Genomic DNA, 26,793 nt, shown 5'->3' on the forward strand with positions numbered 1-26,793 from the left:
CCTCCTTATTCCTAACTTTTCGGCTGCTCCGCGGAGCCTGACCATCTGAAACACTTGCGAAACGTTGGTCAAGGTGCGCTGAAGTCTAAAAGTAGACCAGCTTCCGTGATACTTCAACGGTCCTCGCAGGATCTGCGGAAGACCTCTCCAGTTGTGGACGTTACCTTAGAATTCCACGATACTATGGGCAGAGGCAGAAACTCCTGAGCGAGACTGCGGAGTCACGAATGGACAGTAACGTCGGTTGTTCCGCCTGTCGAGCAGGGGAGCGGCGACGCTTCGCGTCGCGTCGCTCGAGGAGAGCCAACGCGGGCTCGGCTCGAGGCTGAAAATAGCCGGGTAGAGCCGCTCGCTCGCTCCATTCTGCTCGGCACCGCGCTCCGGCAGAACCGCTCGAGCCTCGATACGAATTTCGTCGGAGGGGCCCCGACAGAGGAACCGAGGACCCATCCACCCCGAACGAACCTTTCGATCGACAGGACGACCACCTGGCTCGGTCGAGGCCCATCCTCCGGAGGTCGGCTCTCGAAAGTGCGCGCACCGACACACGCAGTGAAGAAGTTCCATTCTGCAAGGTGAATCTCCCAGCGAGGTGTTTCTTTCCGTATCTTCTTTTCCACTCCCGCCCGCCCCGAAATCGCCTGCCGAGCGGGACAGTGAATATTCGCAGTGGTTGAGAATCGTGAAGTTCGAGGGTAACGCGGCGGTGCAACACCGGTTGCGTTGCGGACGGTCGCGAGACCGATCGACCTCGATGCATTTGCATATGATACGTATCCCGAGAGTGTGCGCGTTCGTGGGTGCGTGCGTGCGTACGGCTGGGCGGGACACCGTGCCGCAGGGAGAGCTCTCTCGAAAGCTTGTGGCGATTTAATTGCGGACAGGGCCGAGTAATCTTTCCCGACCTGGAGGCCTGGTCAGGTAACCGAACGCGACAACAGGTAACGATCCTCGGTTATAGCGCTTAATAACGCGCGTTTTGGCACGGGAATCGGCGATATTACGAAACCACGGGTTCGGCGAGTGGGGACCGAACGCATTGACGGCGGCTTTACTCCGACGGCACAGTGTATTTTCTCGCGGCGAGCAGCGGGAATTGTCCGAGGAGATATTTAGACGGGCGAACGATGGTTTCCTCCCTTGATCCGTTGCCAGTCGCTTCGGCGTCGATGATTTATATAGCCGTGTGAACCGCGGGCGGGGGAGAAGGCGATCGCTAGATCCTGGGATGCCGCGTATCCGGGACGATCGCTGGCTATCCTTAACCTTCGATTAACGCGTTACCGTTTCTAATTCGAGCGGAAACACGGCCAAGCACAGCACGTACGGCGATTTCAAGCGAGTGCTGGTAAATGCATCTATTTCTGCTCCGTTGCTGGAAATAGACGCTAGAATGAAATAGGCACAGCTTGGTGTGTCTGTCCGCGTCGCTGATCGCTGCCACGTTGTCATCCTCGATCGTACTATTTAATTAGCCGACCACACGCTCCGACGACGGCCACTCTCGGATATATCGATCCCGATGCATCGCGGGTAATTGAAACGTTCGCGCCAATTCGAATCGTTTACACCTCGACGGGGGTGTGGAATTCGCGTGGATCCACGCGATTGGATGATCCGCCCTGGTGCTCATTCCGCCGCACGCGCTTTACGCAGCTCCCGAGATCTATGGTGCAATAGGAAGGCCACACGTTCAGTGAGTCACGTCGTAGTGCCTTAAATTACGCCGGAAGTAACGCGGGGGTCGGCTGGCCGCTCCAAACTATTTTTACTTAAAGCCATCGAGCGCGCTGGATTTATATCTAACGTAAATACGCGGGGCTAGGTGCGGAGTATTAACGGGATGAAAATCTTCAGTGATCGCAGTGACACTGCCAGTTTCATAGATCAATAACACGCTCCTTTTGCGCTCGACTTCCCACAAAAATACCGCGGCGACGTTTCCATCGAGTGGCGTATAAATACACGTATTTCAGGTTTCGAAACGCGCGAGCAGCAGTCCCCGATTCTAGGTCACCATAATTACTTGCCTCTATGCTACATCCGAATGAGCGCAAGATCAGACCTTTCCCGCTCGTTGGACAAACTTCCTTTTACTCCGCGACTGTTGGCAATCGATGCTTCGGAGATAATTTCTTAATTGCCTAGAATAACAAGGAAATACCGTGCAGTACTTGAGATTTTGCAGAACCTTAAACAACATCGTTTAGAAGCCCGCGAATGTCACAGTATTTCCAAACATTTCTCTGTATTTGTGCATAGTGTTCTCGTTTGCATGTCTTCTAAGAGAACGTCTCTTAAGAATTTCACCGAGGATAGACTCGAAGAAGAAATCCTTGGAGACGCTGGCCTCCGTGGCTATTTGTCCAACAAGGGGTGGCAGTCGTAAAGAAAGTGTAACGAAGGGTTGGCACGCGTAGCGGTGGTCGGATCGGCGAGCAACGGCATCGTGGCCGTAACGACGGAATTTCGAGCATGCGGAATTTGATTGAAGTGAACGGGCGCTTGCGCAGGGGCGGTCGAGGTTCGCGCGAGACACCCTCGGGCCAGTAGTGGCTGATCATTGGTGCAGCATCGGAGGTTAGGACGTCGTCGGCACCGTGGTCGCCGTCGTTGACGGGGCGAAACGTTCTGCACCGGGCGGAGAGAGTAAACGGAGAGCAGGCGAGGGGTGAACCATGTCGAACCGTGACTCCGCGTGACCATCCCCTTGGCTGGCTCGGTCGACTAGCGACGCAAGAGGAGGGAGCGGACGGGAACGAAGGGGAAAGAAGCGAACGAGAGAGCGAAGGAGCTCATCCACGTTACGTGAAAACGTACCGACGGGATGGCTGACAGCGAGGGTGGCTCCGAGCAGGATGACGTATCCTTCCTCCGCACGGTGAGTCTTTCCATCTATTTATTCCAACCGAAACCTATACAGCCTTTCTGACTAAAGATGGCATAGAATCTCCTCCCGAATGGTTTACATTCTACTCCGAAACAAGAACTTGGAGTCTGGAGAGACTCGGAGAAGAAGCTTTCTAGGAAGAGCGATATGCTTTTCCACCGCAAAGTTCGTGCAGGCACTGATTTGTCGACGAGCAAAGAATTTCACAGCAGTTTACAGGCGAATCGCGTGAGATATATCTAGGTAAACGTCGCGCGCTGCTCCGTGTTCGGTCGAGTCGCCGTGTCAGGGATCACGTGGGAACGTCGAAAAGCGCGCGACATTATCAAAGGATAACGGTCCCTTGATGAAAGAACGTGGCCAACTAGAAGGCCACGTCAGCGCTCGAGCTCAAGCGCGTTCCGACGGAAAATGCGCGACACCGAGGGGCGAATCCTCTTAGGCGGCGTTAAAGTTAAATTCGCGGGGCACGGTATTTACGGTGTTCCCGTGATCGCCTCGCTGGAACCGTAGTCTTGCATAAAATCGCGGATTTTCCTCGCGCAAAAGCCAAGTGTTTGTACACACCGGTGGCAGGCAGGGATTCAATGAATCGTGGAAGCACTTAAAGTTCTCCCGCTGAACGACCTTGACCTCGTTCAGCCCCGTAAGGATCAAGCGATAGCATAGTGACCGAGAGGGTAGACGCAGCCTTGAGCTTCCGTAAGCTGCACACGCTTCATGCTCGACTCTTTAATAAGCCTCCCCTAAATAAAAATAACATCCCCGCGATGCACGCGGTTCCGTTATCACGAGCCCGTTTACCAACCGGCGACACGCGTGTCTATCGATTTTCCGCTCCTTTCCTTTCCCTTTGCCAACAAAAACATGCATATTTCTTCCATATATAATGTACAAGCATTTTATCGCGCGACGGGTACACACCAGGCGACCGTGTCGGATGAAGATTCTCGATTTGATTCGCCGATGGGGTTGGGGATGTGCTCGACTTCACGATAAAATGACGTCCGAGCGTTTATCTCTGGGTGTACGCGGTATTCTCGTCGGGAGTTCTCTTCGTTTCACCTTCCAATCGTGGCTGCGTGGTCTGCTTCGTCACGCGAGAACGCTTTGCCCCTTCCGACCCAGCTTCCCTTCCGGTTTCGAGTCCCCAGGTTCATTCGAATATGCCACCGAGCACTGTTGTTTTCCAACTTTTACTTTCTCTTCGTTGGGCATCTACACCTCATCTTCGCCGCCAGTCGTATGTATTTCTGCCTAGCCTTTTCGGACATGGAGCCCCATTTCTTGCCAGCCTCGCGGGCCACCTCCGTCACGCGTCTCGAAGGTTTCTTAAAGTACATCTCCAGGTAGAAGATAAGAAAAGGATTGTTCGACAGGATCTGTCTCCTGCGCCTCCTTCTTCTGCGAGACTTGCAGATACATCTGTCATTCTTTTTAGAACCCCTGCGCGAACGTCTGCGTGAACGCCTGCGTGAACGCCTTCGTGAATGCCTGCGTGAACGTCTACGCGAAGGTCTACGGCATCCCCTCGACCCCGTCTCGACCAGCTGGTCGCTCGGAACATTCGGTGTCTCTTGATCAACATCCTGTTGCGCCTCTTTTCTATCGGAGCATTGATATCCATTAATTTTGAAATCGTTACTTAGTAGCATTCTAGTGAATGCCCAAGTACGTTATCGCTTCGAGGCAGACCGGGGCCAGGAATTTCCTCGCGGGTCGTTGCTGAATTCGTAAAATAACTTTTGGGCAAAGTGGTCCAGTTAGAGTGAACGAATACTACCCGCGGACCCCAGCACTTGCGCGGTGATGTCTTTCAAAGACCGCGGTTCCTCCATACCAGAAAGGAGTCGCGGGAGTTCCAAGGTCTCCGAGGAAATTACCATGCCACGAAGAAATACCACAAACCGACGGTCTCCGGCGATCGTGCCCCTTAATAACCGACAGTTACTCCCCCATTGTTCCCCTCGTCTCGAGTACACACGTTAATACGATTGATTCGGTTGGCCGAAGAAAGTAACCGAGACAGTATCGCGCGCTAATCAAATTACGCGATATCGTGCATCTCTGTTCCTTTTACTTACAAAGTGTTAAGCGACAGTACACCGACGTTCGTGACTCGGAAATATAACCCAGGCGTGTTTCCCCGAGCCGGGGTGGAAAAATAGTGCTATCGATCCCCGTCCAAATTTCGCGCTACCCCTCGAACGTCATACAAAACGTGTACTCGTCGCGAATTGACCCCTATCTGCAGGAAAGAAATTTACGAGCGTGCACACATTTTCCCCCGACGAGCGCTCTCAAGTTCGCGACGGTAAACGCGAATCGATCGCTCCACGGTATCGGCACGCGGCTATTTCGTTGACCCTCTATACGTACATGGGGTTAACCCCGCGACAAACAGAGAATCAACGGTCGAATCGCTACGTTTATAGGCTCGCGTGAGGGATACGCTTGTATTTGATTCGCGACCCGATAAAGTTCGATTCGAAGCGATCTAACTGCCGGAAAAGGGGTAAAACTCTCGTTTTACAAGGTCGATCCGTAGATCATATATATATAAGCTCGTTCCTGGAGAACAGTCTCACCTGTCCTTCGTGTCGCTCTCGTGCTCGTATATCCGCTCCATGTCCTGTTACTGCGATTCAATGTTACCTATCACTTGAAAATTTTGATATATGTGCCGGAGATCCAAAATGTCCAAATAACCGAAAACATTTGAAGTTTTCAGTGGCTAGTTTCGCTTTGCACTCGTATCGATAAGGCTCGATTGCGCCAACCAAACGGAGCATTAACGTATCAATTATTACCGAGCTGTCAATCCTGCGAGCTTCGCGTTCAAGAACTCTCGTTCGCGTCGAGACAGGAAAGATCGATTTACAGGGGAGGCGGCGTTCAGCGCAGAAACGAGCGTAACTATTTTGAATATAATCGCTGGTGGAGGTTAAATTGTTTGAGGACGGGTATATGCAAAGTGGCTGGAGCGGAATAACGTTGCGTAGGAAATTGTGTCGCCGAGAGCGGTTCGCTGCTTCGTAATGATCATTAATTAAGTCAACAACCGTAGGTTTCCTACGTGCCACTCAAAATTACCGTCCCCTTTCTAACGTCAGCCGCGCTTGCTCCTAGGCCGGGCGGAAACGAACGGGCCGGTCGTAATTAAAAATAATTATTAACTACTGCCCGAACCTGCCAGCATCGTCCACCTTCGCGAGACACCACTAGACCGTTCGTCTTTAAAAGCGTGGCAGTGGTTAATTTTAGCAATCGACGCTGCATTGTTCCGTATGATCAATACGCGGTAGTGTGTAGGTACCCCTTCGTCAAAGATTCCACGTCGAAAAGCGGCGGTGTGAGTTAATAACGGGTCGAGCTCGCGAGCGTAAGTACCTACGCGTACGCGATCGCCAAGGAAGGCGCCATTAACGCTGCAAAAGCGATTGCGGGGGCCTGGACGTAGCCGTTACGGAAGAAGCGGACGACGCAATTGCTTTGGAAAGCACTAAAAGCTCGCTAAGATAATAGAGGCATCGATCGTTAATTAGCGTCGACGATGGATTCGAATCGAGGAATGTACTGCTCGTTTTCTCTGAAGCCGGACAATGGAACCTATCGACAAAGTAATTCTATCTGTGTAGAAATATTTCCTCGTCTCATTGTCCAGCCATCGTATTTCTATAAATTCCCCCCCGACGTAACGCAATACCCCTCGGGTATCGTTAAAACGAACGATCGCAAACCCAAAGCAACAATTGTCCCTTTCATTCAACCTGCGACGCATCCACGTCTGTTCTCAGCGGAATTTCGGCGGGAACGAGACAGATGAAACTACTGGCTCTTGGACGCGTAGGCAGAAGTCCATCCAAGTGATATTTACACTTACTCCTAGCGGGGAGAAATTTGCACCGGAATATCCCATGGTAGATATAGACGCACCCTTGACCTATACCGCAACACGTTGCAGCTTCGATCGCGGCCGATCCCGCCGTACGATGAGAATAATCGGTTTGTTTGATTCATTGTGCACGCACGCCGTTACCCGTTTCTTTTGCCGTGCAGTGTCTACAACCGTTCCATGATGTCCACGCGACCAAACGTGACGGTAAACCACCGCGACGATCATTAAATCACAGACATGCACCATGCGGATTTTATGATAGCTCGGTTGAAATTACGCTGTAAGGTAAACGCGCCAATAAATGATCACTTAAGGGTACCGAATGGACGCTATTATAAAATTATGTTTGCAGCGCGATTCATTCCACGCGCTGCAAAAATTGTTTGGATGCGAAGCAAGAAATTAAAAGGAGTCTGTATTTAATTAGTTGCTTGTTTTAATAACTTATTTTACTCGTATTAGTAAAAAAACGTTAATTTACTGTTACATCCACCCTTCTTGGATGAACAAACGAGAGGAGGCAGTCGAAGAAACCGATCAGGGATCTCTTGGATCGAATTTCCGGGGTATTTTGGCGCGTCGCATGGCGGAAACGCGAATGTAGTCGCGTGCCTTTTCGTATAACTCGGCAACACATTATGTTAATTAGCCCGCTAACGGGTCTTATTTATGCAACGAGCAGCGACGTACTAGTTCCCTACAGTGCGTTTAGGAACGGACACACGCGTGACGCGTTTATCCGCGTGAAAGTATGCAAAGTAAGTGGGCGGAACCGGTGTTCCTCGTCGGTGCGAATTGTAAATCGAGAAACGACACGGAATTTCCAACGATGCAAGGCACGATACTTCAGCATCGCCGCCCTTTTCTTTCCCCCTACGGATGGTAGAAATAACCTTGTTACGGTGCTCGCAGCCGATCGCAATTATATTCGCGATCGTGTAATTACGCTGTTACGCGCTAATTTCGAGCGCACATGGAAACACGTGTCGTACATCCGAGACGGATTGAAATTCTATATTCGTCGGCGATGCTAAATATCGTCGTTTAAAAATACTTGGGCTACATTGAAGCTCGCATTAGCTCTGCTTCTACCGCCCCTTTAACCGTAATCCTGATGCTGGGTAAAGTAAAGTTCATTCCTCTAAAATTTCTTCAAACAGCGTTGTTCATTTATTGCGAAGGATTGACGTTTTATTTTAACGTCGGATCACGCGATGGCTGGTCCAAGCGCGGTCTGACTCATCCCCAGCCATCGTTTATCCGCAAGGATGCAATCGCTGCCGCTCAAGGAACCCGTCTGCGTAGTAAAAACAGTGGGCATCGTTTCCCCGAGACAGGCTGCGCCGAAAATCTCGAGAAGCATTTCCCAGTATGCCCGCGTAAACCCGTTCACGCATTCCTCAAGCGGTCCAAATTGGTTCTGGCACCGTGCGTAACATCTGCCGTTTGGCTCACATCATATTTCAGCGTTTCGCAAAGGTCATCGTGATGCTCCTCCTCGTGCTTCCAACGCATCAATGAATCGTTTTTTCAACGCTTAATCCCGTCAACCCCCTGGCACTCCACTACCCCCTCCCGCAATCTCCAGCCTGCACCGAAAGAACTACCCTCCGCGGAGAATTCTAAAGGCTGCGTTAAGATCCGGCTGCACGTACGCGTCGCGCGGAACGATACGCTGAAACTTAACCGGCGGAATCGCAGAGAAATATATTTCCGGAAGAGGGTTCCAGCTGTGCATAGAAATTTCAGCCGAATCGAATTTTGCATACAGATCAGTGCCTGCCGATAAACAGTTCCGCGAGATTGTATCGACGCTTGGCAGAGCGAACGGGGACTGAATGCTGAAATGAAATTTTTAGGAGGACATGGTGTGCCTGTCCTGCACCGCGACTGGCGAAAGAGTCTGCCTCGCGGCCGAGGGTTTCGGTAACAGACACTGTTTCCTCGAGAACATCGCAGACAAGGTAATCTCTTCTGATCGTCGCTGACGGCCCATTAGCTCGACAATTGAATCGTGCAAACGGGAGGAACGTTAGACTGCGGAATGGCAGAAATGTTTCAAACTTCTCGCAGTAATTTATTGAATTTATGCTACAATCTCTAACAAAGTAGAACTGGCACGAGTCTCTGTAATTATACGAGGAGAGATTGATAGAGAAGCTCGGGAGGCTTTAACGCGTTGCTTTCGGCAGAGTTTGGAATCATTTCGTGTTGCGCAGTCAGTGAAAACGAGCGTAACGATCAACGAGACGAGCATTATTGATCGCGACACTACGATACCAGTGAATAGTGTTAATATCGAGCATTCTGTGGTTGTAGAACATACCGCCGGACCTGTCGCAATGCGTATTCGTAATAGAACAGGCTCTCTCGGTGAGGGCCCTGCAGGAATTGGTCACTGCCGCCGGTTCCGAGACGGTAACGTACCACTTCATTATCACCTTACACCCTACGAAGATTCTCATACATCGCGAACGTTACCAAGGGAAGTCCGCAGCAACGATTCTGCGATTCTCTATGTATAATTCCACAGGAATACACCGGCACTGCGCTCTTTTCCCAGCGCAGACGTTCGTGTTCTATTTTTACTGTAATTTCCTTTCTTTTCTTTTTTTATTGTTCGCTCGCCGACACGGCACAGGGCATAGTTCCAGAAGATTCGCGCGGGAAAAGTTTCGTAATCGCACGACGAGCGAGACTCTCCTCTGCGTCGTGCGGGTGACGTTTAAAGAGCCACCGTAGGTAGATCACCTGCATAGGAGTGGGCCATAAAGTCTGTTTGATTTCGCATCGTACGCAGGAGAAGGATTAATCAACAAAACCGCTGCCCCCATCACTTTTTTTGTACAAATGCGCCCACTAAACCGAACGATGCACTTAGAAAGTAGACAGTCGCGGGCTCGATGGCCTGGCCGCGTGTATTTTTTCGCCTGGCGAGCACCGCTCGCCGGGGATTTTTCGGCAGCTACGTACACCGAGAGCGATTTTCTGAATGCATCCGCACGAACCTTTTGTCCACTAATTGTGGCATGCGTCCATGTAGCCGCGTAACAATCGCAAATTGTCTTTCATTATACGTATTGTCTTTGTCCCCCCCGCCACTGTTGTCCAATCTTTTTTTTGTTGCGTTCACCGAAGCGTCGCACCCTCGCACTCGCAATACGAGAATCATCCGCAAAAACCGTGTCGCGGGATCATTCTCTACCTATCGAACGACATCGTAGGCGTGTTGATCATCACTTTAATCATTTCACTCCACAACAAAACGAACGATTGGCGATAAACGAGATTTACAACTCTTATGTTTCTCTTTGCAGCAGCAAGAAAGTTTAGTAAGTATACCTTTCGTACCGCCCCAGGGCGTCGGTTTATTGTTCATGCTTTGGTAACATCATTCGCTTTCGATTCTGTTCTAAGCTCTGTCGTTTTCTTTCGCTCGGGCTTCCGATACGTTTCTGTTCCTGATTGTGCCCGCCTGCTTTTTATGTTAACGCTGACGCGCCGCACTCTGCGACCACATGCATTTACGACTGCGCTTCTGTTTACGCCAGTTCGATTAACGTGTACAGCTTCGACGCGCTTCGCATGAACGTTTACTCGTTAGCGATCGTTATTTATGGCCTCCTCTTATCAGTACGCTTGTTTCACCTTTATTTCACTCTTTTCTCCTCACTTTTCTTTAATCGATTTTCGACCTTCGAGTATCTCAGGCCACCCCGTGCGCGAGTTCCCTTCTCTGCAACGTGTTCTTGAATTTCTAGGGAAAGGGCACCGGGTCCGGCCACAGAACGTTGTTGTACGGTAACGCTATTTTGTTAAGACACCAGAACAGCGACATGGTAAATATTTCAATGCGTTCGGTAATCTTCTTTCTCCCTAAGAAGCTCGAGTAACTCGTTGCTACTTCCCTTGCAGTACTTGGCGTGTCTGTCGACCAGCTCGTCCAACGACAAGTTGGCATTCGACGTCGGTTTACAACAACATTCTCAAGGTTGGCTACAGAAGTATTATTAATTTCTAATCAATTCCCGCCATCGCGCTAACCATAATAACGCTCTTTAGGGGAGGCCTGCTGGTGGACAGTGCATCCAGCGTCGAAACAAAGGTCCGAGGGAGAGAAGGTCCGAGTAGGTGACGACCTGATTCTGGTATCCGTGGCCACCGAGAGATACTTGGTGAGCAATCCTCTACAACGTTCATCGACGATACCTACCACTTTGTTGCGACGAAAAAAAAGTCGTTGCGTTTTATTGGCCCGCTGCCCGGCCGTAACCACTTCGCCGATGATCCATCAAAGCTTCAGCCGTGCCAAAAACTCCGCGCCCACCAACCGTCTCACCTGTTTTCTTTCAGCACACCACGAAAGAGAACGATCTGTCGGTGGTGAACGCCTCGTTCCACGTGACCCATTGGTCGGTGCAACCGTACGGTACTGGAATCAGTCGAATGAAGTACGTTGGTTACGTGTTCGGCGGCGATGTGCTGCGATTCTTCCACGGTGGTGACGAATGCCTCACTATACCATCGTCATGGAGCACATCACCGAGCCAGAAGTAAATTTCACCCCCTTAACCATGACATTACCACTTTCTATTCAGGAGTCTTGTAAATAGTCGCCTGTTCAAACGTTAGGATAATCGTTTTTAAGGATGATTCGATTAGCGTGGCTCTACGACCGCGGGGCTTCCGCTACTTAATGTCTACTGCTTACAGTATAGTGATCTACGAAGGGGGCAGTGTAATGAGCCAAGCGCGATCTTTGTGGCGGCTCGAATTAGCGAGAACAAAATGGGCGGGAGGCTTCATCAATTGGCTGCACCCGATGAGGATCAGGCACCTGACCACTGGACGTTATCTTGGCGTGAAGGAAAACAATGAACTGTACCTGGTCGATAGGTAAACGCGTAGCCTTAGAGAAGCTCAAGGTTCAAGTGAAATGTCACGTCACTAACTCATAGTAAACAAATTGATGTTACGGTTGAAGGAACGAGGGGACTATTGAGACGTCGACGTTTTGGCTGCGACAAGAGAAGGACGATCAGAAGATCATTCTCGAGGACAAGGATCTGGAGGTGATCGGCATGCCGATTATCAAGTATGGTGACTCGACTGTTATCATGCAGCACGCTACTAGCTGCCTCTGGGTCTCGTATAAGGTAGATATTGGAGTTCTTGTTCTTGTGGACTGTTCTGCGACGAAGTGAACATGTCTGGGTCTGTCTTCGACGGGATATAGTCGTACGAGACGAAGAAGAAGGGCGTGGGTAAAGTGGAGGAGAAGCAAGCAGTCCTTCACGAAGAAGGAAAGATGGACGACGGGTTAGACTTCTCCCGGTCTCAGGAAGAGGAATCTCGCACAGCTCGGGTTATCAGAAAGTGCAGCAGCTTGTTCACCCAGTTCATCACGTGAGTACCTATCGATTAGCAGTGAAGGATTCGTTCGCATTCAAACATGAACAATTAAAACTAGTAGAGGCTTGGATGGAACCGTACAGAGCCGTACAGAAAAGTTACAAAACCGAATGATAAATATAACATGGACAGGCAGATCGCTAAAAGGACCGAATATGTTTTAGAGGCCTAGAGACGCTGCAAGTAGATAGAAGAGCGTCTATGTTCTTCCAAAATGTGAATCTGAACGAAATGGTGATGTGTCTGGAAGACTTGATTAATTACTTTGCCCAGCCCGAGGACGACATGGGTAAGGAAATCACAATCGCGATAGAAGAATCCGAAGACTAGCCTAAGCTCGCTCAATCATAAAATAATAAAACGTTTGTTCGCAGAGCACGAGGAGAAGCAAAATAGGTTCCGAGCTCTGAGGAATCGTCAAGACCTGTTCCAAGAGGAAGGCATTCTGAATCTGATTTTGGAGGCCATCGATAAGATCAACGTGATCACGTCGCAAGGTTTCCTCGTGGCGCTTTCGGGGGACGAGAGTGGCCAAGCCTGGGATCAAATATCTGGCTACCTCTACCAATTACTGGCTGCCATTATCAAAGGGAACCACACGAATTGCGCGCAATTCGCCAACAGCAACCGGTTGAATTGGTTGTTCAGCCGCTTGGGCTCGCAAGCTTCCAGCGAGGGCACTGGAATGTTAGACGTACTTCACTGCGTCCTCATCGACTCGCCGGAGGCTTTGAACATGATGAGAGTAAGCATAAAACTGATTCAACGCCCAACTCCCGGTTTAAACCTTCCTATCCCCTTAGGACGAGCACATTAAAGTCATCATATCCCTGCTCGAGAAGCACGGGCGAGATCCGAAGGTCTTGGACGTTCTTTGCTCGCTTTGCGTGGGTAATGGTGTGGCGGTCCGCTCCTCGCAGAACAATATCTGCGACTTCCTGCTGCCAGGGAAGAATCTCCTCCTTCAAACGCAATTAGTCGACCACGTTGCCAGCATCAGGCCAAACATATTCGTCGGTAGAGTCGAAGGTTCAGCGCTTTATCAGAAGTGGTACTTCGAAGTCACCGTCGATCACATCGAGCAGACGACGCACATGATGCCTCACCTGAGGATCGGCTGGGCCAACACTGCTGGGTACGTTCAACCTTCGATCTTTATACGTTTCTCTGACGAAGAGACTTCGCCGCTTAACAATTCCTCTCGTCATCCCCGAAAAGGTACATGCCGTATCCCGGTGGTGGCGAAAAATGGGGAGGGAACGGTGTTGGGGACGACCTCTACTCGTTCGGCTTCGACGGTGCGCACTTGTGGACCGGTGGCAGAAAAACCCCAGTAGTGAACACCGCCACGGAGCCGTACATCAGGAAGAGCGACGTGATCGGTTGCGCTTTGGACCTGACGGTGCCCGTGATAACGTTCACCTTCAACGGGGCACCTATCCTGGGCTCCTTCAGGAATTTCAACCTAGACGGCATGTTCTTCCCCTCGATCAGCTGCTCGTCCAAGCTGTCCTGCAGATTTCTTCTGGGTGGCGACCATGGCCGACTCAAGTTCCAGCCGCCGGATGAATTCTCACCCTTGGTGGAAAGCCTGTTGCCCCAACAGATCCTATCGCTGGACCCGTGCTTCTACTTCGGAAACATGAACAAAGTGGTCCTCGCTGGCCCGTGGCTAGTCGAAGACGACACAGCCTTCGTCCCAGGTCCAGTCGACACGTCCATGGTCAATCTACCGTCCTACGTCGAACAGATCAGAGACAAACTGGCGGAGAACATCCACGAAATGTGGGCCATGAACAAGATCGAGGCTGGCTGGATCTACGGAGAGCACAGGGACGATATGAGGAAGATCCATCCTTGCATCGTGCAGTTCGAGAGGCTGCCAGCCGCGGAGAAGCGCTACGACACCCAGCTGGCTGTGCAGACGTTGAAGACTGTCTTGGCCCTGGGATATTACATCACCATGGACAAGCCTCCATCGAGGATAAAGACCCTCAGGCTTCCGAATGAACCGTTCCTACAGAGCAGCGGATACAAGCCAGCTCCTTTAGATCTCACTGCCATCACACTCACCCCAAAGATGGAGGAACTCGTGGACCAACTTGCGGAGAACACTCACAACTTGTGGGCGAAGGAGAGGATCAGCCAGGGCTGGACCTACGGCTTGAACGAGGACTCCGAGATGAGGAGGAGCCCTCATCTGGTGCCCTACCCAAAAGTGGACGAAGCCATCAAGAAAGCAAATCGGGATACAGCTAGCGAGACAGTCAGGACGCTATTGGTTTATGGATACATGCTTGAACCACCTACTGGGGAACAGCACGAAGGTGAACACTCGTGGGAGTGTAGCAGCCTATCCGATATAATGCTTCACGAGTCCATTTCTGTGCAGCGCTACTTCTGGAGGCCAGCAAACTGCGACAGCTAACCTTCAGGACCTATCGAGTGGAAAAGCACTACGCAGTCAGCAGCGGGAAGTGGTACTTCGAGTTCGAGGTGCTGACTGCCGGTCCCATGCGAGTCGGTTGGGCAAAAGCGGACTGCATGCCGGGCAGCATGCTCGGCAGCGACGAGAACACTTGGGCCTTCGACGGTTACAACGTAAGTGTTCTACCATGATTTTTGTTTTCAACACGGCACTTTGAGCCTCGATCGAGGCATTCCGAAACACCGAACATTTAGAAGCTGCCGCGAAAAGAATGAATGCCTTAGCGAATACTTTTACGAACAGCAGCGTCGACGGTAAGATATGATTGAACAATAAATGAATCTCTTACGCGTCGATTGCGTGAACGGTCATGAATAATTGATACCAATCGTGAATGTCAGGTGACCAAAGTACACGCCGGTACCCACGAGTCGTTTGGTCACAGATATCAAGTGGGCGACATAGTTGGATGTTTCATTGACGTCGCGGACAGAACGATCAGTAAGAGTTCAAAACTTTCCCAATAGCCGATCTAGAGGTCCGCCGTTTCTTTTTTTTTTGAGTTTTCTCGTCACTACTGTTGTCTTTGTCTCTATATGTTTCTTTCATGTTGACTTGGTTGTTCTTTTTTCTGCATCCTTGTCCCAAGGCCGAATGAGATCGATGGGAATTTCATTCGCGAGTGTGGCTTAACTTCTATCGACGTCCACGGGCTCCACGGAGATCGTGTCTCAGCGCTATTTGTACAAATATTTCAGTGTATCGTGCCAACTGTTCTGTCCCCCATCCCCGCCCACCCCACCCCGCCCCTTGTTTTCTTCGAGTCTCGATCCTCGCCCACGCACACACGATATCGATGTTGAACGAGTAGCTTATCGCTCGTCAGCTGGAACGGCGGTGTTGAATTGGTGACGTTTTATTTTAAAGGAGGAAAAAGTATACTCGGGCACGGCCGAAACATTTGGCAAACAATGGCAGGTTGGAGACGTTGTCGGGGTATTCCTGGATCTAATTGACCGAACGATTAGTAAGACGGAATCTTTAAGCGAACGCTTCAGCTGCCATTTTAAGCTACATACATACATATAATTTGATCGAAGAGATAGACTACTGGATACAGACAATACAATTGATACGGGATCGCCGAGAAAGCCAGACGGGACCATGATCGACGCACAATTGGATACTCGAAATCGACTGCATATTTCTCTCTACCAACTGTCCTTGCCAAGACAAATTGCCATACGTACTAAAACTGATCGCCGTGTTTTGTGCAGTCGGGATGAGTGTTGTTCGCTTGGCCACCCCAAACTTCGCGGCTAAACCACGAAGGAAAGACCACCCCCATGTTTCTTGGCACCCTGTCACACTGTAATCGCAGCAACGCTTTCTTACATGTTGGAACTTCACTGCACAATGTATTCACACCTGGTGTTTCTTATTGTTAATAAACTCATACTCGATTAGCGTCACGTCAGCTCTTGTCTTTTTTTGGTATCCAGTATTCTACTCGGCGTTGTACTGACAGCTACAACAATGCTTTCATAACTCATGCAATCTCATATAATACTAACCAAAAGGGTGACCCCATACTACTATACAATAATTACCAAGCGCTCTCTGTTCCACACGAAAACAATTTTAATGGAATAATTAACATCGTCATCGCGTTCATTTCGAAGGCTTCAAACGCGTCGATTTTCGGAAAATCTTCCCAGATTCAACCACTGTTAAATGCCCCCTCTGTCTCTTGATTCTACCCCTTCTCAGAGATTTTATTTACGTATTTTTTTTGTTTAACTACGCGTCCTAATCACCTTGTTTTCATATTTTTTTATCAGTCTCTACCCCTATCTATCTGCATGCTTAACATTCTACTGAAACAACTTTTGCACTCGCTTTGCATAGTTCTGTGTAGTTGTGTTATATGTCTTAACAAACTGTTGCTCGATAATAATTGCCATTAATTTGACACGCAATGCTTCAGGTACTGTGCGGCTGAATTGTTAAATCGCTAAACGAAATAACTGTTAATTGATACATGTTCTTGGTGGTAGCGATTGTATATAGGCTTGCATAGTCGATGGACAATAGTGTCAACGTGATGTAACGATTATCTAGGCTTCTCGCTGAACGGAGAGTTGCTGATGGACGCACTAGGCGGGGAGACATCTTTCGCCGATGTGCAAGGGGACTGTTTCGTGCCAGCCTTCACCCTTGGGGTCGGGCAAAAGGCACGACTGACGTTCGGGCAGGACGTGAACACCCTGAAATTCTTCACGACGTGTGGTTTGCAAGAAGGATACGAACCGTTCTGCGTGTAAGCAACCAGTTCTTTCTTGGAGTACATTGATATCATTTCCCCGTGAATTGAATAATACGAATGCATGGTACTATCCTTGCCCTTTCAGGAACATGAATCGTCCAGTCACCTACTGGTACACGAAGGATCAGCCGATCTTCGAGAACACAGACGACATGGCTGACACGAGGATAGACGTGGCCAGAATTCCAGCAGGCTCTGACACCCCGCCCTGCCTGAAGATCTCCCACAACACCTTCGAGACCATGGAGAAAGCCAACTGGGAATTCCTTCGACTGTCGTTGCCAGTGATCTGCCAGTCGGCTTTCGTCTCGGAGAGCGAGAAGTTACGAAGGTGGCAAGAGATCAAGATGCGCCAGAACAGACTGCTGTCGGAGCAAGTGGAACAAGCGCAGCAAGCCGCGCCATCCGCTCAGATGGAGCAGATCATGAAGTCTGGCTTCAGCATGAGCGACATCAAAGGTACAGAACTGGATTGTCTTCTCAGGAAACTTGTTTAATTCTCGATCACCTACTTTTGCAGTTTGTGGGTCATGGTCTGCTGGGGTAGTAGAATTTAATTTCAGAATTGATGGAATTTCGCTGGCTCTAGGGTTACAGAGGAACTACTCGGAGGATGCTGTGGAGGCAGACGAAATGATGAAGGAGTCTCCACTTCCCATGCAAAGGAACAAACCCGCCAGACCACCTAGGAAAGGCTCCCTTTATGGGTCTCGGGCTGGGAACATGGAGAACGCGATCAGCGAGGTTGAAATGAACGGGTACAGCGACATGAACGGCGATGTCAAGGACGACAAGAAGAAACGTGGGCGTTCACCGTTCCGGTTAGTAATCCTGATTCAATTATCCTAGTGAACTCTTTGGGTGCAGTGAATCTGATACTTTAAACTTCCTACCAATCTTAGCAAAGAGACGGAGGATGCCTCGTAAGTTGATTCAAAGACCCTCGCTCATTAGAATTCAAGTTGCCATCCTGTCACTCCATTACTCTCGAGTTTAATTGTCTTGCTCTCTATCCTTACACAGAGAATTATTATCGCAACCATTTTTTAGGTTCTTCTCGCGGAAAGCGAAGTCTCCGGATGCGAAATCGAAAACGCCCGAACCACCTGTCCGCTCAGACGTGTCTGACAAGAGCACCAAGACTCTATCGATGAACAAAGCAAGTAGCCGGCCTCCTCAAGTTCGCATATCGAATGTAAAAACACTTTTTTTTATTTATTTATTTGCTCGCCTCGATCCAACCGTCCCATTCCTTGATGTGGATGCTCGTTCTGGCATACGAATTAAAAATACTTTCTGCAGGTGGACTTGAAGGTGGTGCCACCCCAGATCCCAGAGCGCAACGCGCCAAAAGCGATGTCTGTCCTGAGTGGGTCCGGTGTCGAGGCAATTGGAAACGAGATATACGACGCGGAGTGTTTGAAGCTGATGAATGAATACTTCTACGGGGTGCGAATATTCCCTGGACAGGATCCAACTCACGTTTACGTCGGCTGGGTCACCTCCCAGTACCATCTGCACACGAAGGACTTCAATCTATCGCGCGTGAGGAAGTCCTCGGTGGTTATCACCGATGACTACGAGCGCCCTGTAGATCAGTACGTGTAAATCATCTTCTATCGCCTATCCGAGTGAAAGAGCTAGCTTGACTGGCAGAACAATATCAGCTGTACTCGAGTATTTGAAATTCTAGACGAGTACAGTGTGCTTCTTCTGAATGCTTGGTCCTGTTCTGCGAGTTTATAATGCTTCATACTGCAACCATTCACAAGCTAGAAAGTTAAGGAGGCCGAAAAGAGGCGAATGTTTGTGAATTTTTTTTAAAAAAGCGGTGGCATATATTTTTACAGAACTTTTTACACTTAATAGAGCAACATTTAAAGAACATTTAGTAATTTTTTTGTTCACAAACTTCACAAACATTCGCCTCTTTTTGGCCTCCTGACTAGGTATAACCCCTTAAACGAGGAGCACGCGATTGCGTTGCAGAGTCGACAGGCAGAGCTGTTACATGGTGAGAGCGGACGAGCTCTACAACGAAGTCACACAAGATGCGTCCGGCAAGGGTGCATCACAGGGAATGTTCGTTGGTTGCTTCGTGGACACGGCGACTGGTTGGGTGTCGTTCACCTGCGAGGGCAAGGAGACGAGCCACAAGTTCAAAATGGAGCCGGACACCAAGCTGTTCCCCGCGATATTCGTGGAGGCCACCAGCAAGGAAATCCTTCAGATCGAGCTGGGAAGAACCTCCACGACTTTGCCTTTATCCACTGCCGTGCTACAAAACTCGGAACGTCACGTTATACCCCAATTCCCACCCAGGTTGAAGGTGCAATGCTTGAAGCCTCATCAATGGGCGAGAGTGCCCAATCAGTCGCTTCAGGTGCACGCACTGAAGCTGTCCGACATCCGGGGTTGGTCTATGTTATGCGAGGACGCGATATCTATGCTGGCTCTGCACATTCCCGAGGAGGGCAGGTGCATCGATATCTTGGAGCTCATCGAAATGGACAAACTCCTCAGGTACAATTTGGAAGAGGATCAAAGAATTCCTCTTTCTGTATACAATATCTGAATCTGCTTCAAAGCTGATCTGATCCTTTAATCGTTTCAATTGCTATAGTTTCCACGCGCATACCCTGACGCTGTACGCAGCCCTGTGCTACCAATCGAACTACAGAGCAGCCCACGCACTGTGCCAACACGTCGACCAGAAACAACTACTATACGCCATTCGAGCGGAGTACATGTCCGGGCCCCTACGACAAGGATTCTACGACTTGCTAATCGCTCTGCACCTCGAGTCCCACGCGACGACGATGGAAGTCTGCAAGAACGAGTACATCATTCCTCTAGGTACGTAGATTCACCTTCAAAATGTGGAACAGTTCTAACCGAGTCCATTCGCTGTTCTCAGGCCAAGAATTGAAGGAATTGTACGAGAACGAGGAGATGAAGCACAGCCTTAGGTACCTGGAAACCGAGTCGGTTCGGCCGCAAATGAAAATGACGGATATCAGGTAAGTAGTTTTAATCCAAAGCTAGATGTGACCCCCTGACTAATCCTGTCGACATGAAGGGATATTCCTTCCAGCGACCAAACGATCGAGAACATAAGGAGCCTCTACAGCCCGTACTTCCCCCTCGACGTGGTACGGGATTACGTGATGGAGGCTCTGAACGAGGCCGTCGAGGTGAATCAAGTTCACAATCGAGACCCGATCGGCGGCAGCAATGAGAATCTCTTCCTGTATGTAAAAGTTGCGAATACATACACGCACGCCTGGCCTATTTTCTGCATAACTTAAAGGCTTCGTCGACGATTCCGTGCAAGGGAGAAGATGCTTTCAGGACAATTCGCGCCGCTTAATGCTGCTGGTTCCGTTCCATTCGCATTCTCCTCGCTCACGTGACTTTCGCTTATTACAGGCCGCTGCTGAAGCTCGTCGATAGGCTGCTCCTGGTGGGGATGCTTAGAAACGAGGACGTGATGAAGCTTCTCATCATGATTCACCCCGAGACCTGGGATTCGACGTTCGACAAAGGTGAGCCTCACTTCTAACGAACTCCTTGTAACCTCTCGTGCCCAGAGGATAGCGTTGACGATGGTTTTGCAGAAGGGAAAGACGAGCACAAGAAGGGGTTGCTCCACATGAAGATGGCGGAGGGGGCGAAACTGCAGATGTGCTATCTGCTTCACCATTTGAACGACATCCAGCTCCGACATCGCGTCGAGTCCATCATCGGATTCAGCCACGACTTTGTCGGCGATTTGCAGTCCGATCAGCTGCGCCGTTACATCGAAATCAAGCAGTCTGACTTGCCGTCAGCGGTGGCGGCGAAGAAGACCAAGGAGTTCAGGTGCCCGCCCCGCGAGCAGATGAACGCGATTTTAAGCTTCAAGAACACGGATTTCGAGGACGATCCTGACAATATTCCCTGCGGAGAGGATCTGATAAGCAGGATGAACGATTTCCACAACAATCTCATGTCCTACGTGTCTCTGCACGCTCTTCAGGAAGCTGCAGACGCTGCGAACGAGCCAGCCGAAGAGATCCAGAAGCCTGGAGCCATGAAGAGACTGTTCAATTTTATCAACGCTGTGAAGGAGCTGGAGGACGAGCCTAAACCGGAACCAGAGCCAGAGAGGAAGACTCCAGAAGGTAAACTTGCGACACGGTAGATTTGCATTGTACTGCATCGATGGATATAAGTCGTAGAGAGATAAGAGCTACTCTTCTCCTTTCTTACAGAGGTGTTCCGCAAAGTCCTCATATCGACCATCGTCAGCTGGGCCGAGGAATCCCAAATCGAGACTCCGAAGTTGGTTCGCGAGATGTTCAGCCTACTGGTTCGTCAGTACGACACCGTGGGCGAACTGATCAGGGCTCTGGAGAAGACCTACGTGATCAACAGCAAGACAAGGGACGACGCTGCCCTGATGTGGGTCGGTCTCAGCCAGATCCGTGCCCTGCTGCCTGTGCAGATGTCTCAGGAGGAGGAAGAGCTCGTCAGAGAGAGGCTCTGGAAGCTAGTGAACAACCACACCTTCTTCCAGCACCCAGATTTGATCAGAGTTCTGAGAATCCACGAGAACGTGATGGCGATCATGATGAACACACTTGGCAGACGTGCACAGGCGCAGTCCGACGCTCAAACTCAGCCTCAGCCGACGGAAGGCGAACCAGCTTCCAAGGAGAAGGATACTTCCCACGAGATGGTGGTAGCATGCTGCAGATTCCTTTGCTACTTCTGCCGCACGTCCAGGCAGAACCAAAAGGCAATGTTCGATCACTTTGATTTTCTACTGGAGAACAGTAATATCTTGCTGTCGAGGCCATCGTTGAGAGGATCGACGCCCTTGGACGTGGCTTACTCATCCCTCATGGAGAACACTGAGCTGGCCTTAGCTCTCAGGGAGCACTATCTCGAAAAGATTGCCATCTACTTGTCTCGCTGCGGTTTGCAATCGAACTCAGAGTTGGTGGAGAAAGGCTACCCTGATCTGGGATGGGATCCAGTGGAAGGTGAACGATACCTGGACTTCTTGAGATTCTGCGTTTGGGTGAACGGTGAGTTTCGAACTTATTTTGAATTGCCAATCAGACTGGAACTTCAAGTATTCGTATGTAAACGACTTGCTCGTCTTTCTCAGGTGAGAGTGTCGAGGAGAACGCAAACTTGGTGATACGTTTGCTGATCAGAAGACCAGAATGTCTGGGCCCAGCACTTCGAGGAGAGGGCGAGGGCTTGTTAAGAGCCATCATAGATGCCAATAAAATGTCTGAGCGCATCGCTGATCGGCGAAAAGTGAGTCTTGGGGCGAGTTTAGATGATACCAGATTGCAACCACTGCATCAACGCTGCGCTAACTTTTAAACAGGTACACGATGAGGCAGAGGGCACAGCAATAATGCAATTCGAACACCCTCTCCCAGAATCGGACGAAGATGAGGACTACATAGACACGGGTGCAGCTATCTTAAACTTCTACTGCACTCTCGTGGACCTGTTAGGTCGCTGTGCTCCAGATTCTTCTGTGATTGAACAAGGTAAGCGAAATTGAAACTACTATGCCCCCTCTGCCATGGGATCAGGGTGTTAAAACCAAAGTACCTCGCCGCGTAAGTATCATCGCTTAATGGTAGCCTTCACCATTGGAAACAAATTCAAAGGATTAGAGCCAGCAAACGCGATTACTTTCATTTCCGTAGTAGGATCCAAATCATCATGATTCCAATCATAATTTCACTGAAAATCTTAATAGGAAAGAATGATTTATCTAATAAGAGTGTTTACTTTTTTGATGAGCTACAGAGGCTTCTGAAGAATCCGTCGGTAATATATACGAAATAAAAGTTTTCTTCCCCTTCGAACCACACTTTTTGGAGCACCACTGAGAGCGAGTGTATTTTCCAGGGAAGAACGAGTCGCTACGAGCGAGGGCTATTCTACGATCACTGGTGCCCCTCGACGATCTGCAGGGTGTACTGTCTCTGAGATTCACCCTCCTGAACCCCGCTGCTGGCGAGGAGAAACCGAAGAGCGATATGCCGTCTGGATTAATACCAGGGCACAAGCAAAGCATCGTTCTGTTTCTGGAGCGCGTATACGGGATCGAAACTAGGGAATTGTTCTTCAAGATCCTCGAGGAAGCCTTCTTGCCTGACCTTAGAGCCGCCACTATGCTCGACAGAGTACGTAGAACTCAGTTTCGTCGGAGAAACGTGAAAATTACAACGATTTACCGTGGCTTGGACGTTCTATTACTGTTTCAGAACGATGGCTACGAGTCTGACATGGCACTGGCGATGAATCGTTACATAGGGAACAGCATTCTGCCTCTGCTGATCAAGCATTCCAAGTTCTACAACGAGGCTGACAATTATGCCAGTCTACTCGACGCCACGCTGCACACTGTCTATCGTTTGAGTAAGAATCGAATGCTGACGAAGGGCCAACGCGAAGCTGTGTCGGACTTCCTCGTGGCATTGACCAGGTAAAGAAGATCTTATCAGAAACGCAATTAAACTAATTAACAGAATCATTTTGTTGCTTAACAAGACGCGTCCACGAGTTAAATGTCTCGTAAGTTCTATCAATATTACCTTAAACCCGCTTACTCTCGCCTGCGATAAGATTTACAGTAATGTGATTATCAGGACGACCGCGCTTACCGTACCTGACATTATCAATGTACTCTCACAATAATCTATTTCTCGTTACCTTATCTCCACAGCCAAATGCAACCCAGTATGCTGTTGAAGCTACTTCGGAAGCTGACAGTAGACGTGTCCAAGCTGTCGGAATATACCACCGTCGCTTTAAGGGTGAGTGACTACTCGCAGAAGGTTCAAATTGTACCTATTTCATGCCTTGATCGGTGCGTGATTTTATCCAACAGCTGTTGACTCTGCACTACGACCGTTGCGCGAAATATTACGGATCAACCGGTGGACAAGGTGCATACGGTGCATCGAGCGATGAAGAGAAACGTTTGACTATGGTTCTCTTCAGCAACATATTCGATTCTCTCTCCAAGATGGATTACGATCCAGAGCTCTTTGGAAAGGCTCTGCCTTGTCTCACAGCTATTGGTTGCGCCTTGCCACCCGATTACTCGTTGTCTAAGAATTACGACGATGAATGGTATGGAAGCAAGTCAGCGTCCACACAGTCGCCTGATGGACCCTACAATCCACAGCCAATTAACACCTCCAGGTATTTCACTTTCGTTTGCTAAGACCTGAGAAGACAGTGGTGCAGTTTAAGCACACTTATTTGTTTAATACTTGATAGCGTGGTGCTGAACAACGACCTCAATCAGATAGTGCAAAAGTTCTCCGAGCACTATCACGACGCCTGGGCCAGCCGCAAACTAGAAAACGGCTGGACCTACGGTGAGCAGTGGTCAGATGCGAACAAAACTCATCCCAGGCTGAAGCCTTACAACATGTTGAACGATTACGAGAGGGAACGCTACAAGGAGCCAGTGAGGGAAAGCTTGAAAGCTTTGCTAGCTATAGGATGGAGCGTCGAGCACGCTGAGGTCGATGTGCCTTCCACCAACCGTAGTTCCATGAGGAGATCATCGAAAAGTCAAGTAAAATAACGCTCCGTTGACGAGTACATATCTCAGCCAACAAATTAATCTCCGTACTACATTGTAATAATGTTTCAGGGTGATTCAGCGAACCCGTTTAACTACAACCCCCATCCAGTCGACATGACGAACTTGACACTCAGCAGGGAAATGCAGAACATGGCAGAACGTCTCGCAGACAATGCACACGACATATGGGCCAAGAAGAAGAAGGAGGAGCTCATCACTTGCGGTTCGTATGGACGCAACACTCAACGAAGCTTCGAAAACTGGGGTAGTGAGATTGATCAAAGAATTTTGTTTTGCAGGAGGGGGTATCCACCCTCAGTTGGTACCCTACGATCTACTGACCGACAAGGAGAAGCGAAAGGACCGCGAACGTTCCCAGGAATTCCTAAAATACTTGCAGTACCAGGGTTACAAGCTTCACAAGCCGAATCGAGGCGGAGAAGCCGAGGTTGCAACGGCTGGGGCCTCCGTGGAGCTTCGATTCGCTTACTCCTTGCTGGAGAAGCTGATAGCTTACTTGGACAAGGCCACCATCAACATGAAACTGCTGAAACCATCCGACACGTACAGCCGACGGAACAGCTTCAAAACCTCCACCAGGGACATCAAGTTCTTCAGCAAAGTCGTCCTGCCATTGATGGAGAAATACTTCAGCACGCACAGGAACTACTTCATCGCTGTGGCTACGGCAACGAACAACGTGGGAGCTGCCTCCTTGAAGGAGAAGGAAATGGTGGCAGCCCTATTCTGCAAACTGGCGAGTCTGCTGAGATCCAGACTAGCTGCCTTCGGGCCAGACGTCAGGATCACTGTTCGTTGCCTTCAAGTGCTGGTTAAAGGCATAGACGCGAAGAGCTTGGTGAAGAACTGCCCTGAATTCATCAGAACGTCCATGTTGACCTTCTTCAACAATACAGCTGACGATCTGGGGCACACGATCCTCAATCTCCAGGAAGGTAAATACAGCCACCTCAGGGGAACCCATTTGAAGACTTCCACTTCATTGTCGTACATCAACAGCATCGTGTTGCCCGTACTCACAGCCATGTTCGACCATCTGGCTGCTTGCGAGTATGGCAGCGACTTGTTGCGTAAGTAGATAATTGTTAAATCGTAGCAAGGTATGTATTAGGATTATGAAATTCAATTCTGCTTCCTGTCTGGCAGTGGACGAAATCCAAGTGGCATCGTACAAGATGCTAGCGTCTCTTTACACCCTCGGCGTGGATTCCTCGCTGACGCACGACAGGAAGTACTTGAAGACGGAGATCGAACGGCACAAGCCTAATATAGGTTCCTGCCTGGGTGCCTTTTCGAGTTGCTTCCCAGTGGCTTTCCTGGAGCCCCATTTGAACAAACACAACCAGTTCTCCCTACTCAATCGTATCGCAGACCATTCCTTGGAAGCGCAGGACATAATGACAAAAATGGAGTCGAGCATGCCCACTCTAGAGACGATCCTGACGGAGGTCGATCAGTTCGTCGAGTCTGATAAAACGTATAACGATGTTCCGCACGTCGTTGACGTTATACTGCCTCTGCTCTGCTCTTACTTGCCGTTCTGGTGGGCCCAGGGCCCAGACAACGTGAATCCGACAGAGGGCACCTATGTCAGCATGGTTACGAGTGATCACATGAATCAACTTCTGAAGAACGTTCTGAAGTTGATCAAGAAGAACATCGGTAACGAGAATGCCCCCTGGATGACTCGAATCGCCGCGTACACGCAGCAAATCATCATCAATTCGTCCGAGGAGCTGCTGAAGGACCCCTTCCTACCATTGGCCGAGCGCGTCAGGAAGCGTACGGATAATATGTTCCACAAGGAGGAATCCCTTCGAGGTTTCATTAAATCGTCCACCGACGACACGTCCCAGGTCGAGGCGCAGATTCAGGAGGACTGGCAGCTTCTAGTTCGCGACATCTACTCGTTCTATCCTCTGTTGATCAAGTACGTTGATCTGCAGAGGAATCACTGGCTGAGGAACAACATCCCCGAAGCTGAAGACCTTTACAATCACGTGGCAGCGATCTTCAACATTTGGTCCAAGTCGCAATACTTTCTACGGGAGGAGCAGAACTTTATATCCGCGAACGAGATCGATAACATGGTGCTGATTATGCCAACAGCTACTAGGAGGTCTACCACTATCTCCGATGGAACAGCTCCTTCCGGTGGAGGCAAGGTTAGCAGAATAATGGTAACCTGATAGCAATTTAGAGGAAG

At 49.7% G+C, this 26,793-nt stretch overlaps 1 protein-coding gene across 8 annotated transcripts in view; it reads left to right on the forward strand.

Annotated features, from left to right (window-relative positions):
- The first annotated feature begins 263 nt into the window (after window positions 1–263).
- The window catches only part of Ryr (Ryanodine receptor), a 34,211-nt gene continuing 7,681 nt past the window's right edge, over window positions 264–26,793 (forward strand). Inside the window, exons 1-41 of one of the 8 annotated variants that reach the window (XM_076820561.1) lie at window positions 264–575; window positions 2,514–2,881; window positions 8,648–8,752; window positions 9,108–9,206; window positions 10,106–10,120; window positions 10,550–10,627; window positions 10,704–10,779; window positions 10,851–10,963; window positions 11,142–11,341; window positions 11,502–11,684; window positions 11,773–11,944; window positions 12,025–12,194; window positions 12,365–12,489; window positions 12,575–12,945; window positions 13,004–13,335; window positions 13,419–14,527; window positions 14,593–14,801; window positions 15,556–15,655; window positions 16,750–16,948; window positions 17,040–17,413; window positions 17,544–17,775; window positions 17,848–17,877; window positions 18,005–18,149; window positions 18,257–18,552; window positions 18,944–19,477; window positions 19,578–19,810; window positions 19,872–19,974; window positions 20,049–20,204; window positions 20,384–20,499; window positions 20,572–21,117; window positions 21,208–22,026; window positions 22,110–22,264; window positions 22,338–22,506; window positions 22,874–23,151; window positions 23,233–23,453; window positions 23,694–23,784; window positions 23,859–24,175; window positions 24,254–24,557; window positions 24,636–24,789; window positions 24,866–25,657; window positions 25,734–26,752. In XM_076820561.1, coding sequence (XP_076676676.1) covers window positions 2,828–2,881; window positions 8,648–8,752; window positions 9,108–9,206; window positions 10,106–10,120; window positions 10,550–10,627; window positions 10,704–10,779; window positions 10,851–10,963; window positions 11,142–11,341; window positions 11,502–11,684; window positions 11,773–11,944; window positions 12,025–12,194; window positions 12,365–12,489; window positions 12,575–12,945; window positions 13,004–13,335; window positions 13,419–14,527; window positions 14,593–14,801; window positions 15,556–15,655; window positions 16,750–16,948; window positions 17,040–17,413; window positions 17,544–17,775; window positions 17,848–17,877; window positions 18,005–18,149; window positions 18,257–18,552; window positions 18,944–19,477; window positions 19,578–19,810; window positions 19,872–19,974; window positions 20,049–20,204; window positions 20,384–20,499; window positions 20,572–21,117; window positions 21,208–22,026; window positions 22,110–22,264; window positions 22,338–22,506; window positions 22,874–23,151; window positions 23,233–23,453; window positions 23,694–23,784; window positions 23,859–24,175; window positions 24,254–24,557; window positions 24,636–24,789; window positions 24,866–25,657; window positions 25,734–26,752 — 10,794 coding nt within the window. In that variant the 5' untranslated portion in view covers window positions 264–575; window positions 2,514–2,827. Of the gene's footprint in view, window positions 576–2,513; window positions 2,882–8,647; window positions 8,753–9,107; window positions 9,207–10,105; window positions 10,121–10,549; window positions 10,628–10,703; window positions 10,780–10,850; window positions 10,964–11,141; window positions 11,342–11,501; window positions 11,685–11,772; window positions 11,945–12,024; window positions 12,195–12,364; window positions 12,490–12,574; window positions 12,946–13,003; window positions 13,336–13,418; window positions 14,528–14,592; window positions 14,802–15,029; window positions 15,130–15,555; window positions 15,656–16,749; window positions 16,949–17,039; window positions 17,414–17,543; window positions 17,776–17,847; window positions 17,878–18,004; window positions 18,150–18,256; window positions 18,553–18,943; window positions 19,478–19,577; window positions 19,811–19,871; window positions 19,975–20,033; window positions 20,205–20,383; window positions 20,500–20,571; window positions 21,118–21,207; window positions 22,027–22,109; window positions 22,265–22,337; window positions 22,507–22,873; window positions 23,152–23,232; window positions 23,454–23,693; window positions 23,785–23,858; window positions 24,176–24,253; window positions 24,558–24,635; window positions 24,790–24,865; window positions 25,658–25,733; window positions 26,753–26,793 lie in introns of all 8 variants that reach the window. The other 7 variants (XM_076820567.1, XM_076820562.1, XM_076820563.1 and 4 more) reach the window with 7 other exon arrangements.

The sequence above is a fragment of the Andrena cerasifolii genome, chromosome 9 (genome assembly GCF_050908995.1).
Source record: "Andrena cerasifolii isolate SP2316 chromosome 9, iyAndCera1_principal, whole genome shotgun sequence".
Taxonomy (NCBI): Eukaryota; Metazoa; Arthropoda; class Insecta; order Hymenoptera; family Andrenidae; genus Andrena; species Andrena cerasifolii.